Source organism: Chionomys nivalis, chromosome 19, assembly GCF_950005125.1.
Source record: "Chionomys nivalis chromosome 19, mChiNiv1.1, whole genome shotgun sequence".
In the NCBI taxonomy this organism is placed as follows: domain Eukaryota; kingdom Metazoa; phylum Chordata; class Mammalia; order Rodentia; family Cricetidae; genus Chionomys; species Chionomys nivalis.
The window spans coordinates 41,494,404-41,512,756 of record NC_080104.1 but is presented as its reverse complement, the minus strand read 5'-3'; the positions used below and the strand labels follow the sequence as shown (position 1 = coordinate 41,512,756).

Genomic DNA, 18,353 nt, shown 5'->3' with positions numbered 1-18,353 from the left:
CCAGCAGATGGGCACAGACAGACAGATGGTCCAGTTCGGTACCTCACTATGCCTCACCGATTGGGGGAGGAGGGTAAAGGAGGAACTTGGGGGCTCTCACTTCTGGAGCCCCTAGAAGCCCCAGCCTGTGAAGATGGGCTCTACTGAGCAGGCCACTCCTCAATGCTAATTAGCGCCATCCTTCTGCAGTCAGATCTGGACCAAGCGGAAGCCCTTTAAAGTAATTTGCTCTTTTAATATCACCCCTGTGATCTCATTTAATTTCATCAACCAAACTTTGTTCACGGAGGAAGCCAGAGGCTCTGCGCCCGGCTAGTAAGCCGGGTTTGACTCCCAGAAGATCTGCTGAGGCTTCCTTCACCCCAAAGACAGCTTGTACCCCAAAACAAAAGCACCATTCCTCACCAGCTGCAAGAGGGGAAGTGTGGGAAGGAAGAGGTAGCTGTGGATAGAAGCAAGGCTGCACGCTCTGACATGAGCGCCCACGTTCCCGGGTCACATTCTTTCCATGCCCCTAGAAGGCAGAGTTAGATTTTTGTCCTGTGAGCTTGCTGTTGTCATCACCCCGTCTTCAAGTCTCAATGATTTGGTCTGTTCCCATCCTTGGCCCTTCCCTCTGGACAGCCAGGTGCCTCTATGAGGAGAGGTGAACTTGTGGTCATAAGGACCGACTCAGAAGTGATTAGGTGAGTTGTGTATGGCTGCCACACCCATTCAACTGGAGCCGCGTGCAACTCAGCTGCAGCTCCTCCAGGAAGGGAGGTGTTGCCGAGCCAGCAGCATTGGTGGTGCGGGGAGAGCCCAGTGATTTATGGCCACCTTATCCCCCTGTGCCCTGCCTGCAACTGGTGCATTTCCTGCCTAATGGAAGCTCACACAGAGGGAAATAACTCTGCCAGGAATGGATCTAGTGACAGGGCAGACACCACCGGTGAAGAGCGGGATGGGGGACACAGGGGTCTCAGACAGAGGCCAGAGTCTAGAAAGCTCTGAGAGAGAGCAGATGGAGACCAGTGGGGGATGCCTTTGTGGAGGGTAGCCTTGCCTGGCATTCCTCAGACCGTCTTCCTTGGGCACCCAGTGGAGAGCCAAGAGGTGAACTCAGGCTTGAGGTCCCAGATGCTCGATGGCAACCCAGCCCATGTCTAGGAAGCGAGCTTTGGTGGCGATAGACTAGCCAAGCAGCTCATCTGCCCCTTCATTAACAGGTGGAAAAGCAAGGCTGAAAGAGGGTCAGGTGAACTGAGTGCAGAGCCCAGGCCCTCCTGCCTCACTGCCCCCTCACAGGAACGCTCCAGCCAGCATGAGGCAAGGGAACAGAGAAGACAAGCTCCGAGAAGCCAAGATGACATTGGGTGGCCGTGCAGGGGATGTCAGGGTGGGTCAAGGGTAGCAAGGGCTGAGGGGGTTTGGGAAGAGCCAGCACCTGGTATAGGGTTCTGCAGAGGCCAGCTGAGGATGACTGTAAAATCCCATAATCGAGTGGGTTCCTTATTTGCTGGAGCACCCTATGGCTTCTCTGTAAGACACTAAGAAGTGAACAGGAAGGGACCGTACCCCAGATGTCACCAAGTGCCTTTCCTCTATGATGGGAAAGCGAAGCCTGAGTCCCACCCAGCTCTCCTTAGCTCAGAGTGTGAGCTGCCTACTACTCACCTCTGTGGAGCCGTTGCCCACCCCACCCCCTCCCTGCTAAATGGAATGATTCTATCACTTCATGGAAAAGGTAGGAGGCCAGGGTTGAGGTTTCTAAGCCAAAGAGAATAAGTGCTGACCGTGGTTCAGGGTCTAAGCCCTGGCTTCCTTCTCCTGAAGGCCTCCAAACCAGCCAGTCACCTAGGTGGCCCGTGTCCCTCTGCCGGGCCCCAATGGGAAGTAGGTAACACCCAGGGCCACCTGCCTAGGTAGGCTCTGGCTTCTCTCTTCCTTGGCATCCCACTGCTGGGCAGCCAGCTCCCTCCTCGTCGTGCCAGGTGCTCCTCGGAGGTGTGCGTGGGCTGGGAAGGTGGTGTTGCTTCTGGCTGGGGGCCCAACAGCCACCTGGGACCTGACAACAACTTGGTGTCTGTTGCAAGGCCGAGAGGTGACTGTGGCCAGGTGTGCGGGGAACTCTGCCAGGTCACCTGGTCTCAGTAGCTCCCATAAACATGTAGTGTGCCTTTCTGAACGTAAGTGCCCTGCCGATGGTCTTGCAGATGCACACCCACTTCACAGGCAGGAAAACAAAGGCCAGAGACTTAGCCAGTATGTCCAAGAAAAGTGATACCTAACTTGGGAATATTTTTAGCTTCCTCTTTATACCAGCCATCTAGCTAGTGATACCACATGTGATTGGGCTTATCTGTTTGATATCCAGGCACTCTGTATTTCAGGTGAAGAGTAAGGTCCAGAGAAGCAAAGTCACCCACCTAAAAATCCCACAGCTATCCAAGGCTATTTCCCGTTCTGTGTGTTGTTCCCTTTTTACTAAGGCCCCTTCAGTGTCTGGGTGATATTGGTGTCCTTAGCTATTGGCGGAGCAGAGCCAGGCCCCATCTCTTGGTGAGACTGGCAGCATCCACATTAACTGCTCTGTGCCTGTCTCTGCCCCCTGCTGCCACACCCAGATGAGAGGGGAGCTTGCAGATCCGTCAAAGACTGGCAGTCTCTCCCATTCTTAAGGGTGGAGGCTACAGTTGCCCCTCCAGATGTAGCCCCACCGCCAGGCACAACTAGGCAGCTGGGATTTCCCCCAACAGTTGATACAGTTTTCCTGGAGCTCCTACTCCCAGCACAGAGGCCCTCAAGACAAGCCATGAACCTAGCACTTCCTTTTTTTGAGGAACGTGGTCCACAGAGAAGTTGGGCCTTGCCAGATGTCACATAGCCTGGGGCCTCCAGGGTATGCTTCTCAGATTCCTACAAGGAAAAGGCAGGAAGGGCCAAGGGTGGAATTGTGTGGCAAGTTCTTTACTGTGCTCCCTCCTGCCTCCTTACACCTATGTGGTTCTTTCTCTTGGGCTTGGTTCTCAGCCCTGCAGAGCATCCGCGTGATGGGTAAAGATCTTCCTACCAGAAACCCGGGCATTCAAAGCCCCTCTTCCTCCGCTCTGCCCAAGAGGACTTTGGGCCCCGAGGTGCAGGCCCTGAGGTGGGGGTCCTGTAAACCAGATGCCACTAGAGTCCAATGAGGGGAGCTGGGATAGAAGTAGCCATCATGGGCAGGAGGGAGGTCAGTGAATGAAGTAAAATAGATAGTTAGAAAAAAATGATAATGTCTGATATTGGGCTTGGACAGCACTTTACAGTTTATAAAGTGTTTTTGCATTCATCTGAATATAGTGTTTACCTATCCGAGGCCATGGATGAGGCTGAGGAGCCGAAAGACTCAGCCCCACACAGCCAGATAGTAAGAGTCTTGAAGACTTGGACGCTGCAACTTCAGCGTCCTGCTCAGTCCCCTATTGGTTACTGTTATACTGTGACTCTGTTTACCTTAGCAGTGGCCTGGGACTCTCAGTGTGACTCCTATTTTATAGAGGAGGAAATAAGGACACGGAGACCCGAGATGGATGGCACAGGTAGTTGGGGCAGAGTGGAGGGTGGAACACAGGTCCCGTCCACTCATCTGGGGCAGACAGCAGGGCAGGCAGTTTCTCAGATGGAAGCCACTGTCTATCTGGCAGCACAGTTTGGGTTTGAGCAGAACCAAACCGGTGGCCAAAGGGAACTTTTGTCATTGGCGGGGACATGTAGAATCAGGACTCGGTGGCTCATCACAGGGGTTCGCTGCCCTTGCCTCTGTCAGGAGGGCTCTTGGCTCCACTAGCCTCATGGGCACCATTCCTGCGTCCAAGTCCAAAGCTCTGTATAGGAAACACATCTTAGAATATAGAGTTTTATGCCAGGAGCCACTGTCTAAGGAGGCAGGGGAGTACTGGGGCCCCTGCCCAAGTCCCAAAGAGGAGGTGGAAGCTGCCTCGGGTCAGAGAGCAGGCTGGGCCTAGACTCTGTAGGCCTTTGATTGCACAGGGTGTGGCTGGCTGCCCTGTTTCCTAATTAGAGTGTCCTTCTGAAATGCCTCCTGCTTCTGGCTTGGCAGATCAGGCAAGGTGAGACAGTTACCTCCCCTAGTCTCAGGGACTCCTTGTCTTTCGTATAGCTAGCGCCTGTGGGCTCAGGACCTAAGCCGTGAAAGTGAGGCCGGGGCTGGTAGGGCTGTGTCCATCCTGTCCAATCCCATCCCACACTACCCTCTAGGACAGCTCTTACATACCCTTGAAGCCTGCAGCAGCCACCTTTTCCCTGGGATTAGAGGCTATGAGTTGAGGAGGGGAGACGTCTTAGAGACTACAGCGCTCTGGGTCACCTGAGGCCAGTGGGTAGTGGTTGTTGGAGTCAGGTATTTGGGCTGGGAGAGAAGCCCAGGAAGAGACTATGGGAGGGAGAAAAGGATGGGAGCTGAGCGCAGAGATGCCCGCAGCTGTGTTGGAGGACTCTCCAGGTACTTGCTTGCGTCTCTGTAAAAGCTGCCTTTGGGTCTGAACAGCCCCTGGTGCTGGGGTTTAACAGGAGCCTGCTGAGGGCGCCCTATATTCACGTGCCTGGGGCAGCAGGCACGAAAATGGCTCAGTAAGTCAAGCTGTACACCTCCAGTTGGTGTTCCCTGGGTCGAGGGAGGGTAGGTGAGGACCAGGTCAATCAGGGATGATGGAATCTTCAGCCGTATTCTGTATTAAGTGTGCCACTATTGACTAGTGATGTCTGTCTTGCCTGGGGTTGTGTCAGACAGCCACGAATTTACCCCTTGAATGACTTTCTCCCATCTGCACTAATACCCTGATATTCTGAAGCCCACAGGGCTCAGGATGGTAAAGACCCTTGTGGTGCCGGCTTTGTACCTTTCTAGACCCTAGGATCCCTGCAGAAACCTGAGTCTGGGATTCTGAGCCCTGGACCCCATCCTGGTGCACAAACCCTGTGTCTGGTCTTGATCATGCTAAACAAGGTGTGCTGCCACCTAGCAACACCCTGGCCTGAGTCCTGTTTAAAGAAAGAGGACCATTCCAATGGGCCTCCTAGTAGCAGCTTGCAAACTGTAGGGCTCTTGAGCTTGGCCAAGCCCTGCCTGCACTTTGCCCTCTATCATTACTGAAAGGGACACAGGCTATAGGCCTGAGCTGAGGATCTGCCCTTGCTGGCTGTGTGGATGGCACCAAGTTTTTTTAAAGCCCTGACCATCAGCTAAGTAAATAGGTGTGCTGTGTCATCTTGGTTGTTGCCTAAGGCCTATGACCCCGGGCCTAGCTGAGAGCGTTGCGACTGAGCGTCTCAGTTGGTGTCCTTGCAAGTCTGACCTCTCCCATGGATGGGAATGTTGGCGTGGGTGGGATAGGGGTGAGGCAGGAACCTAATTTCAAAGCAGTACAGGCCTGGACTCTCAGCTCTCAACTCTCCCAAGACCGCAGCCCCCAGCCGGAGCTGGCTTCTTCATCAGCTCCTCAGCCCTCCCTTTAACCAGCCCCATAAAAAGGGAGCAGTCGGGCCGGAGTCCTGCTGCAGACTTTGTAATGTGGCTTGGAGGCGGCCCCTGCGCCTTCCAACCAGGCTGTAATTACGGCTGGCACCAGACACCCCCTCATTACCAGGGCCTGCAAGGAGCACTCTAATTACAGCATGCAGGCCCGGCTGGAGTGGCTGCAGGGGCAGGCCACAGAAGCAGCCTGCCTCTACAGGGAGGCACCCTGAGCTGACTGGGAGTGGGGGCTGTCCTTGGCCTCCCGAAGGCTTCTTATTTCTCTTGTCTATGTGGGAAGGTGTGGCTTCCAGAGAGTCCAGAAACTTCAGTACTTCACACAAGAGGCACTTGAAACATCTACAGTCTACAGAAATGTCTGGAGACGTGGCTCAGTTGATAGTGTTTGGCCTGGGCATGCAGAAAGGCCTAGGTTCGATCCCTAGCCCAACACAAACAGGTGTGATGGTACAGGCTGGTAATCCTAGCATTCAGGAGGAAGAGACAATGTTGAGAAATTCCCGGTCATTCTTGGCTACAGAGTGAACTCAAGGCCAGCCTGGGCTACTTGAGACCAGGTCTCAAACAATGAAAAATATCTGCCGTATGCCAGGTTAACCCAGAGGCGCTGCAGTAGACAAAGAAATGCCTTCATGCTATCGGAATTTCCAAAATGAAAGCATTGTGTGGCCACCTGAAGATGTCCCTGTCCCAAGCCACAAGAGCCTCTCTGTTGCCCCAGTCAGTGTCCTGGGACCCTGTAGCTTCAGTTGGTACATTGGGATCTCCAAGTCCCGTCCCAGGATCTTTAGATTGCTCAGTGCCCACGTACATGGTATACGTTGAATGGACTGTTGCGGAGAATCTGTCCTCTGGGACCCTGGGGTCTGGATCCTAACAAGGAAGCATGCCAATGCCGATGCACCCGAACTTAAGGAGGCCATTGTGGGCAGTGAAGAAAGATAAGCCAGAGGGAGGGCAGGACCTCGGCCAGCTGGGGTGAAGGGTATTTCAGTCAGAGCGGGGCTCTACGGAGGAGACTTTTCAGGTGAGGCCTGAGGGAGGATCCAGGAGTAGCCAGGCAAAGGACAGCAAGGCAGGAAGCGACTTTTCACCCCCAGATGCTGTCACGGTCAGACTCGGGCACCTCTGGTGGAAGCGATAGAATCTCTGCATGTCGTTCGTACAGCATCGGCCTAGGAATAGACATAGATGTACTCCAGGACCAGCTCTGCCCCGGTGCTGGGTGACCTCAGGCCGTTCACATCCTCTGAACTGTGGCGATCCCATCCGTACCTCGCTCTGCTCTGACCCTGAAGCCTGAAAGGAAGTTGCAGGTTTTGTGCCTTCGAAGGCCACCTCTTAGGAACAGCGAGTGGATGCTTCCGGGGTCCAGGCTGAGAGCTAGCTAGAGCTGGGAGCTCAAGGCTGACCAGTCCCTGAGTTATTAGGAGCCACCCGGAAACAGGCACAAAGGGAATTGTCTGGAGCTCCACATAGTCCTCGGCTCCCAGCTGAGAACAATTGGGGAGGAAAAGCAAGGCCTTTTTGTCCAGGGCCAGCGACGAGACAGTGACCAGTGACGTGGCTGGGAAAACGCTGGAGTTCTCAGCTAAAATTAGCCACCTACAAAAGCAAAACCTCTGCATCAAGGGCGACCCAACGCTTCTATTGTTTTGAACTTTGAATTCCAGGGGATTTGGGGAAGCTGATGACTGACCCCTCTCCCATAGGAAACGGAACCACTCTTGAGCCTCGCAAATGCCCAGTAAAAGAACCAGAGGATGGATAGTCCGAGAGGGAGTGCGCCATGCTGGCTACTCAAGGCCGTAGAGCTTCAAGTTCCCCTAGTTGAGAGCCTCCCTTCCCCCAGCGATGCTGCCTGTGCCTTGGGCTAATGAGGGACAGGTGTTTGAACTGGGAGGAAGTTCAGGACATTTTAAAATATAGTTCCCTGTTCCTTTCAGGGGAAGCAGGCTAAGGGGGCATCATTCTTTGCTGGTGGCCCATCCGCTGTCTGGGTTAGACTCTTAGCTCTACCATTTAGTTACTGTCAGTGACTTCAGGTAGACAGCAGTGATGGCTCACATTGCAAAGTTATGGAAGCGACTGAGGTGCTATGCATGACTTGGACGGTTAATGGAGGTGTGGGGCTTCTAGTCTCGTGCCTTCTTTTTTTTTTAATATTTATTTATTTATTATGTATACAATATTCTGTCCGTGTGTATGCCTGCAGGCCAGAAGAGGGCACCAGACCCCATTACAGATGGTTGTGAGCCACCATGTGGTTGCTGGGAATTGAACTCAGGACCTTTGGAAGAGCAGGCAATGCTCTTAACCTCTGAGCCATCTCTCCAGCCCCCTAGTCTCGTGCCTTCTGATGTTGCCTGGGGCCGCTCTACATGCCTCCTCCACTGTGTCTCTGTGGCCTCCTCACTGGATGCCCCACATCTGTTTAACAAGCGAGAATTCGTGCATTTGTGCAAGAAAACAGGGAACAGAGCTGGCACCGTGTGACCGTGTCATTCCTTTTGGTTCTGTGTGACAAGTCTCCTGCCGACGCTCCCAGGAGCTGACCGTGACTGATCTGAGTTGATCTGGTGCAACACCAAATGACTTAAAAAACATGAGGTGGAGGGACTCAGGCTTGGGTGCTGACTCTCCTCTTCTATGAGTACCTGAACCCCCCTGTGCCCATTTTCCATCTGCAAGGGCTTGTGGCAGGATTCTGTTGACCAGTGAGTGTTGGGTATGGAGTCCCCACCCCCAAGTACCAACTTTGCTGGTACTGTCCAGTGACTCTCTGTAGCCTGGGGGCTTTTATGGCCCAATCAGGGAGACCGTGTTCTGAGGCTCCTTTCCCCTTTTGTAGGGAAGGGGCAGAGAAAGTTCTAGAAAGCCAGTATCCAGGTGGTACTCAGAGGCATAGCCTCCCTGATGGTCCGGCTCTCACCATGCAGCCAGCAACCTTACTGTTTTTGGTACCTCTGGGGTTCCTAGCAGGTCTCTGCCCCAGCATGTTTCTGGTAGCTCCTCTAAGACCTCAGGGAGTTGGTACATCTCTTTCACACTTCCTCCCCATGGGGGAGCTCCTGGGCTTCCTTTCTGCCCAACCTGTAGCTCTGGCTCCCTGGGACTCAAGTGCTCTTCCACCCACTACTGCTCTTCCCAAGTGCCCTAGCCATCCATATGCCTTAGTGGGCTTTCACTCTCTGGCCCCCAACTGCCTCAGAAGTGGGTACAGTGCCAACACATCCATTCTACAGATAAATAAACTGAGACCTCAGAAGATTAGCCAGCTAGACCAGAGACTTGTTCAAGTATTTTTCTTCCTTCCTTATTCTACCCAGAACTTCACGGGTGAGAACTGACCAAGAACCTGTTAAGTCCCAGGTTTGGGCCACGGGGATGGGGAGTGCGGGGCGGGGGGGGGGGGCAGGAGGCATCAGAGATGGGGCCAGCTCCCCTGAAGTGACAGTGGGCCCTGTGATCTGGAGCGCCTGCTCACGTAGTTTCTCAGGCTCTTGCCGTCATCCCTCTGCCCTCCTGCCCTCTCACCCTCCCGCCTGCAGGTGAGCAGGCCGAGCCCTGAGCCAAGTCGGCCTGGAGATTTCATCAGCAGGCACAAACAGGCGGGTGTAGCAGGGCCCTGCGTCCCACAGGGGCCGGCAACAGCTCCATCTGCCCCACGGAGTCTGTTTCATTCCCTTCTTCCAGCTTGCATCAGCCTTTTACAGTTCATGTCATCACAGAGCAGGCCAGGCAGAGGCTGGAGTGGGGGTGGGGGGAGGCCCTGGAATTCTGAAGCTGTCTATGAATATGTTAGCCCAGCCAGGCAGGGTTGCATGTCTGAAGTTCCAGCACTCCAGAGGCAGGAGGATTGTTGCAAGTTCAAAACCATCCTGTACTACATAGCAAGACTGCTGTCTCAAAAAAAACAGATGCTGTTTGTTGGCCAGCACCCTACACCCCTTGGAGCCCCGCCTGTCTTTCTTCTAGAGGCAACGAGGGTAGGGGGTAACCCAGCTGAGAAGAGAGTTTTTGCCTTCTGAATTTGATAAGCCCAACATTTTGACACTGACCAAGCAAATTGAAACAATCCCATCTCCCAGATGAGAAAATCAAGGCCCAGTGGGAAGTGGACTCTCCAAGAACAGCCATAATTCAGACTGAGAAGGGGACAGGATGGTAGGAGCCTGGAGAGGAGAAATTGCTATGGTTGTGGGGCGTAAGTTGTTGATGCCTGCAGCATGGGGGAGGAAGAGGCCATGCCCATGCAAGTATGAAATTCTCAAATAATAGTAATAATAATCAAAGTCATCAAGGCAACAGTAGGAATGGGGTGGTCTTTATTTCCTTTTTTATTTTCCCCAAACCATTCTTAATGTCAAGGGCGTGCTTACCTTTATAATGAGAACAGACTCAGAAAAGTGTTTCTACTAGAGGCAAATGAAAGGGCTTTTTGTTTTTTAAGACAGGGCTACTCTGTGTAGCATCTCAGACTGTCCTGGAATTGTCTTTGTAGACCAAGCTGGCCTCAAACTCAGATATCCACCTGCCTCTGTCTCCCAAGTGCTGGGATTAAAGGCCTGAGCCACCACCACCCAGAGAAAGGTTTTAATTTAACTTATTTATGTAGAGTCTGGGATTGAACCCAGGGCCTTGTGCTTGCTAGGCAAGTGTTCTACTGCTAAACTTTGTCTCTATGCCCCTCGGGGTCTAGTACCCAGGATCTACAGCTCTGTGCAGTGTGATTTCAGGCCAAAATGTGCCCTCTCTGGTCTCAGTGAGCTCTGAGGATCCAGTGTTCCAAAGGTGCTCGTTCCTGTGGCCCAGGCACTCCCTGTACCCTAACCACCTCCCCAATTCCAGAGAAGCTGGCCAGCACAGACAAAAGCCTGCCTCCTCAGTGGGCCCAGCTGTACAGACAGGGCCCCAGGCCCTCAAGAAGTTTGCTTTATAGTGACCTTGGTATCTTTAGGAACTGTACTCCAAGGACACAGTAGTATGAGCGGCCCCTGGTGAAGATCAGAATGGGTAATGTGGGGAGATTTGTCTCAGGAAGGCCTTGGGGTAGGTCACAGCATTGGACTTGAAATGGTTCCCCAAGAGCCATGAATCTGTGGAAAGGCTACATTTCAAAGAGGCCCTGAGGTAGAGGTCAGGGAGGGGTGTCCCAGGGGCTCTGGATGGTTCCAGAGCAGGAAGTGAGTGGGTGTCTAAAGCAGGGTGAGGGAAGCCGTTGGAAGGAGAGCTGAGGACTCTCAAGACCACCCCAGGCCGGGAGCAGGGTGGGTCCAGGGGTCAAAGAAAAAGCAGCAAGTTCAATGGGGGGTGGTCTGGTGCTTGCTAGCAGGGTGGGAGATAGTAGGAAGGAGAAGGGACGTTTGCCATGAGTCTGAAGCGTCAGGTGGGTTATCCACAGCATCTGGGTCCACTCAGCATCAGGGGCTAGGCTGTGGGGTCAAAGAAGAGAGTGTCAAGAACATTTTTCCCACCTCCTCCACAGTACCAAGAGGACACTTCCCACCCTGTCCACAGTACCAGGAACCCACTTCCCACCCTGTCCACGGTACCAGGAACCCACTTCCCACCCCGTCCACGGTACCAGGAACACACTTCCCACCCCGTCCATGGTACCAGGAACACACTTCCCACCCCGTCCATGGTACCAGGAACACACTTCCCACCCCGTCCATGGTACCAGGAATACACTTCGCACCCCATCCACGGTACCAGGAACACACCCACCCCATTCACGGTACCACAAACACACTTCCCACCCCATCCATGGTACCAGGAACCCACTTCCCACTCTGTTCACGGTACCAGGAATACAATTCCCACCCCGTTCACCGTACCAGGAACACACTTCCTACCCCATCCACGGTACCAGGAACACACCCCATCCAGGGTACCAGGAACACACTTCCAACCCTGTCCACGGTACCAGGAACATATCCACCTCGTCCATGGTACCAGGAACACACTTACCTCGTCCACGGTACCAGGAACATACCCACCTCGTCCACGGTACCAGAATACTTCCCACCCTGTCCATGTGAGCAACTGAGTGTTTGGTGGAGTCTGACTTTGCAAGCCAACAAATAAAAAAGGGCGGGGAGGCTGGCTGGGACCCAAGAAGCGGAAGTATTAGCAAAGTGACCTCAAGGCTGGAGTTATGATGTCTGGAGAAAGAGTCACGGGTGATTTCTGATGTGGGATGCGTGAGCCTGACGGTGGAAGCAAGTTTGAGGTGCCCACAAACAGCTCTGGAGCATGGTGGAGTCAGGCCAAGAGGAAAGGGGCCCACATGGTGGGCGTAAGGGGCTGAGGCCTGGTCCTCACCTCTGAGGAGACGGACGCAGCTGTTCCCGCTGGTCCACAGGAGCGTAGTTGTGAGCCTGAATATATCCTTTGGCTTTTGTAAGGCTCAGTTTCTGGTCCTGTAAAATGGGGGGCATGGCTGATGTGTGTGGTACCACAAAGGTTTGTAAATGCCCTGAGGGGGATTGGAGATCCTTTTCTGGACTAGGTGAATGAGAGAGAGGCCTTGGTCCCCTTACCCATAGAGGAGGAAGGTGACAGTGTGTTCTCATAGCTCTGACCCCTCCAAGCCTGGCACTGAAGTTAACTGTAGGTGTCCATGCCAGGGAGTCCAGGGTTCAGGGGAAGTGCCTCTGTGAATTGGGTGGCCCAGTGACTCAAGGACTATGTCCACCCCCACTCTGGCCTAATGCCTGGGCCTCTGAGGGGACCTCACAGGAGCAGCTGGGCTCCTCAGGTTCTAAGTTCCCGCCCCATTGGCCCTCTTGGAAAGTCCAATTCCTGTGGTCATCACAGGAAATGACATCACGGGCACGGATGGGTCTGTGGAGGGTGTGGGAACAGGACTGGGTGAGAAGCCTCCTTTGTTAGGAACAACTTGGTGTCCTACAAGCTGGCCAGCCCCCATTTGTCATCAGTAACGGGCATTGTGACAGCCTCTGAGGGGGACCGCAGCCTGAACCCCATAGGAGTCAGGGCCAGATGGAGGCAGAGCTTTGTGTCCAGGGAGGAGTCTAGCCTGTGGAGTTTGTGTTTTTAAAACATAATAATAAGTTGGCTTGGCTCCTCCAGTTCTGCCGGCTTCCCACTGAGCACAGCAGCCTGCAGTGAAAGGGAGAGATTTTCCATGCAGTGGGAGTCAGGGCTGGGAGAATCAGCCCGGTGTCCAGAAGCTGAAGAACCCTGGTGATTACTGATGATAAATGTGCCCAGCGTGGGGCAGCTCTGCACTTACCTCCCTTACCCTCCCCCTGTCCCCGCCTCCTTTCCTCCCTGTCTGTGCCAGGCAGCCCTGGACACATGGCCCTGCTCTGCTGTAAATAGATACCTAGAACCGTGCCAGGGTCCCTCAACTCCAGGGACAAAGGCCAGTGATGGAGGTGTCAAGACCCTCCCCACCAAGCTGCAGCTTTGTACTGGGACCTCCACCTTGGGAGCAAAGTCTGGCCTCTGAAAAAATGATGGGTGCTTGTATTCCCGTGTGGGATGCTGGTCCTATCCCTGCATCCTGCCACAGCTGGGCATCTTTCTGAACCATTGGCCCTGAGCCGGAAACTGAACTCTGCTCTGGCTGGGTTAATTTGCTGTGTGATGTTGTTGGTTACTCCCCCTTTCTGAGCTGGTTGCATGCGGGTCTCCAGACCATCTTTCTTTAAGGGGTCCAGGTGACAGTGGACCAAGGACCTGCCTGAGATGCAGGTTTCTAGATCCTCCCGCTTGCCACACATATTGTGGGTACCGCTGTTCTCAAAGCATACTTTTATCTAGTTCTTGGGTAACCTTCATGGTTGCACCCTGAAGCGAACAGACCAGAACTGAGACCCAAGAAGAAAACCACCTTCTCCAGTCTCCTGATTTAAACTGAACCAGGTCAGGGGCTCTGGACCACCAGCTCACTCTTGCCCAAATAGAGCCTGGGGTCAAGGTCACCACAGGGGAAGCAGAACTACTCTCCCTTCATAAGAGTGACAAGAATGCTTGAGCAACTGGGATTGGTGGCGCGTGCTTGTACCCCAAGCACTCAGGAGGTGGAGCAGGGGGGATTGCAGATTTGAGGGCAACCTCTTTAGACTAAAGGAAGGGAGAAAGGAGTGAGGAAGGAAGGAAAAGAAAAGAGAGTGTTTGGGCTGGGACCTCTGGGAAGCTGGCTTCTTTTTGGTTCTCTGCCTTTTGCCTACTCTAGTACCATGGGTCCTGGCACCTCTGCAGCTGATGTCTTCACTACCAGCATAGCCCAGCTCTAGGGGAGAAGCCTGTGGACCACATGATCTTGCCATCCCCACTGCTGTTCTTGAACACCCTGACATGAACACTGAGGTCCCTTGGAAGAGTGTGGTACATCCCTTGTCCCCCCAAACAGCCGGTAAAACTGCTAAGGAGCCTCAGGGGCTCCAACAGACAGTGCCAGTGAGGCCCACTGCCTCCACACCTGCCCATGTATGTGTCCGTGGCCAAGAGAAAAGGGAACTTGTCACTAGCAGGAGCGAAGGATGGTGGGTGGACTCAAACCTGTCCTTAGAGATGGGACAAAAGAGGCGGAGACCTCCCAAGGTGTACACACCCAAGGTGTGCCCTCCAAGGTTAGTATCTTGGCTGGAATGGCTAGCCTGTGGTATCTAAGGGTAGCTGTTGGTCTGTCAAAGTAGCCTAGGGGAGAAGGTCTTCCCGAGTCCCTGGAAGTGTGTGTGTGTTAAAGTTGTGGGGGGGCAGTGGGACTAGTGGCATTTAAATCACCCCCACAGAGCTCTCATTCCATGGGGACAGGAAGTTAAGAGTGAGACTTGAGGGCGTATACCTGTGGTACTGGCACCTGGGAGGTGGATCTCAGGAGGGCCTGGAGTTCAAGGTCACCCTCAGAAGTCTAGAGTGAGCCCAGTCTGTGCTCCATACCTGGTCCCACCCCTGGGCTAGAAGGCCACTATAAAGTAGGGAGGCTAGAACCGCTAACTTAGGGCTGCGATCACCTTACTGTGTGCCACGACACCTCAGGGTGCTGTGGAATATTGTTTTAATCCTAGGGAAACAGTGGCAGAAGCTGTGGGATAGCTCACTGTGCCAACACGAATGTTCCCTGGCCCTCCTTTGGCTGGTCATGTCACTGCAAAGCTGTGACAGATAATGTCCACACTACTCCAGAACTTGTGCTGTGCCCGGCAGGTGCCTCCCTGCCATCCCAGTTAGTAAGCTGTTGGAATGGATGAAAAGAGTGTGTGTGTGTGTGTGTATGGTTGTGTGTGTGTGTGGTTGGTGTGTGTGTGTGGTTGGTATGTGTGATTGAGGTGTGTCTGTGTGTATGGTTGGTTTGTGTGTATGTGTGGTTGGTGTGTGTGTGTGGTTGGTATGTGTGATTGATGTGTGTCTGTGTGTATGGTTGATGTGTATGTATGTGTAGTAGAAGCTAGGAAGCACAGATCCACATGTAAGCAAGAACTTGAGGTATTATTTGTTTTTCTGAGCCCAGGTAACTCACACTTAAGATAAATTTTCATGTCTGCAGCATGATTAATAAAAACTCAGGAAAAAAAAATAAAAACTCAGAGGCAGATATTGGGGTTAACCTGAAGGTCAGAAAAGCAAAACATCCAGCCACTGGCCCTTACCTCCACCTCAGTCCAAAATGGCGATCCTGCCTTCAGGAATCTCAGAATGAGACTGAGCCTGGGAACTGTCTCCTCCCATCTTATATTCCTCTCTAGAGCTGGGATTAAAGGCATGCATCACTACTGCCCAGTTTCTATGGCAACCAGTATGGCTACTGGGATTAAAGGCGTGTGTCACCACTGCCTGGTCTGTAAGGCTGCCCAGGGTGGCTGTTTTATTTACTCTCTGATCTTCAGGCAAACTTTATTTATCAAAATGCAAATGAAATATCACTACACATGGCCACCCATTTCCCTGCAGATTTCATTTTTCTTTGTGGATGAGTAAAACCCCACAGGGTGTGTGCGCCACGTTTTCACTGTCTGGTCATCCACACTGTGGCATCTGTGCTGATTCCACTTCCTGGCTATTGTGAGTAGGGCCGTGATGACGTGGATGTGCAGTTATACTGAGTATTTTTCCAAATGGCGACTGAGCTCTTAGGAATAAATTCATGCTGAGTTCCTTGACTCTGGCCGTGTAAGAAATTCCTTACTTGGGGAATTCTTTGTGGCCCTTGTGATGCCATTAAAAGTGACTCATTTACTGCTACCACGCTAGAAAGTGTAAGCGATTCTGTCGAGGGTGACCGTGGGAGGTAGACTCTGTCGAGGGTGACCGTGGGAGGTATCTAGGGGCTAGGAAATATCCTCTAAGCAGTGTTGGGCATAGGAACCCCAAGTACTTTATCCTTGGCTAGTGCTACAGGACCTGGTTGAGGCCACCACACCTGAGCCCCCTCGTGTCCAGTCCGGATGTTCTGTTTCTTGGGTTCAAACCTTAGCTCTTTTGTGTGATCTTGAACAACTTGATCAGGCTCTCTGAGCCACAGTGTTTCCTCTATAAAGTAAGGACAACAGAACAGAGAATTGTTGCAAGAATCAGATAATTTGACTGTTCCCAAATCCTCAGTGGCTTGTGTGGACAGGGCAGTGTGTCCTTACCAAGTGCCAGGTCACTTTCAGGACCATCGTGTGATCCTCAGAGCAGCCCGATGGGAAGCTAGTGCTCCCCTCCCAGTCTTCCTCAGCAGCAAAAGAACGGGACGCCCATCAGCACACACTTGCTCTGGGTCCCATAGAGGATGCTGAGACAGAGGAGTTCGCGCCCCATTGGCTGGTTTCTTGTGTTTTCCACTAGGTTGGGGGGGTGGGTTGTGCATTGCACCCTCCCTCTCCCCAGCCGCACCCCACTTAAACAAGAATCTCTTGTCCAGGTCTTGTCTCCCATAACAACCCCAGCCTTAGGAGAGCCTCCTGTTGCACACAGAGAACAAACAGACACATTTTACTTATTGTAGTCTTGCAGACCCGGTGTCCCCTGCCCTTCTGGCTGCTGCGGGATTCCTTAGGACCATACACAGCCTTTTGACTCTGAGGAACAAGTGCATGATCCCTATTTAGGCTACCCAGGACCCCACTTCCTCAACAAGCACATGGCTGGTGGGATGGGCCGCATGCACGCCCCACCCTGTGCTTGATTCCACTTTCCCAGGAATCGTGAGCAGGGAGCACAAGCCCCCCACTGCTTGTCCGGGGCTGCCTGATTGTGCTGAATTTGTGATGCAGAGCCAATTTTCCTAAGTGAATTGTGACCAATCATAGGCCTGGCCTGCTTTCCTCCCTTCCTGTTTGTCTCACCTCCCAAGGTGCTGTTTTTTCCAGGGACACAGGCGTTTCCACCAGGCCACGTGGGGGTGGGGGATGAGGTGGCCACCCGCCTAGCCTAGCTGTGTGCTTGAAGGTTCTCTTCTTGTCTTGCTAAGGGTGTGAGCCTGGGAGGAGACTGCAGGATGCTCAGAACCCCGGGCTTGGCGGCACTACATCCTTCCCCCTCATTCCACCCCTCCGCTGGTCCTGGATGCTTCTGTGTCACCAGCCTGCCTGACTGGGGCTGGTGACTTCGGGGCAGAGTTGGCCTGCTTTGTGCTTTAGCCTCAGCCTGTGTGTTGAGGCTTCGCTGTGGGAGATGACTGGAGCCAGGCAGAGCCAGGGTAAGAGACAGTGCAGTTGTCCTTACCTCTGGTCTCCCCGACTTCTCCAGGTAGAAGGAAGAAGGAGTACTAGCACTCCCAGGCCCTCCAAGTCTGACCTATTGGATGCAAACATGATGGGAAAGCCACGGGCTCAGTGTGTGAGTGACAGCAGGTCACCAAGGTGAGGGGTGTCCAGCCCGTACTTCATGGTGCTCCCTCCCTCCACAGGTCTTCTTGACTTAGGTGGCCAAGTCCTCCCAGACTCCTTGCCATCGGCACCTGCGGAGCAGCTGCCTCACTTCCTGCAGGAGCCCCAGGATGCCTACATTGTGAAGAACAAGCCTGTGGAACTGCTCTGCCGCGCTGTCCCTGCCACACAGATTTACTTCAAGTGCAACGGCGAGTGGGTCAGTCAGAACGACCATGTCACACAGGAGAGCCTGGATGAGGCCACAGGTGAGGCTGGTCCTGCCTGGGCTCCCCCAGAGACGCCACACAGCCACGATGCTCCTCTGGGCCTCAGTGTCCCCTCTGGTTCCCCAGTTAGCTACAAGCCCCCAGCAGGGAGCTAGGTCTCCCCTACCCTCCCACACAGTGGCTGGTCTTGCGCTGGTGCACCAGACAAGATTCAACCCTGCTGTTGTCCTTCCGGAACTTTCCATTGGGGAAAATGGTGCCATTTTTCCAGTCACATTCATGCTGTGTTTCCCTCAACAAAAGTTGTTCTTGGTATACTTGAAAAAAACTCACTCGTGCTGAGTAGCCCTTGTCAATCCATCTGGGACCAGAAATGTTCTAGATTTTGGCATTTTTTGGACTTTGAATTTGCCTAGATTGTGAATCAGATAGTCCCCCTAATTAAAAAGTATGCAGTGTCCAAGCGTTCCAGAACCTGAAACTCCTGCAGCATCCCATCAGCACTCAGAAGGCTTTGGTTTTGGAGTGGGACTCATGGTACCGGCTTGTGAGCTTAGCTACTCAGGAGGCCAAGGCAGGAGGATGGCAGGTTCAAGTTTTTGGGACACTGTCTCAAAAAGTGAGAAGAAGGGTACGGCTATAGCTCGTTGGTATAGAATGCTTGCCAGTATTCACAGGACCCTGGGTTCAATTTCCTACATAGCAAAAAATAATAAAGTTAGCCAGCAAGATGGCTTAGTGGGTAAAAGCACTTGTCTTACCACCTGACCTCAGTCCCTG

At 53.2% G+C, this 18,353-nt stretch overlaps 1 protein-coding gene across 2 annotated transcripts in view; it reads left to right on the top strand.

Annotated features, from left to right (window-relative positions):
• Nucleotides 1-18,353, top strand: part of Unc5b (unc-5 netrin receptor B) — a 66,048-nt gene that overhangs the window by 28,556 nt on the left and 19,139 nt on the right. For both annotated transcript variants that reach the window (XM_057751326.1, XM_057751325.1), the window contains exon 2: nt 17,385-17,612. In XM_057751326.1, coding sequence (XP_057607309.1) covers nt 17,385-17,612 — 228 coding nt within the window. The remainder of the gene's footprint in view (nt 1-17,384; nt 17,613-18,353) is intronic.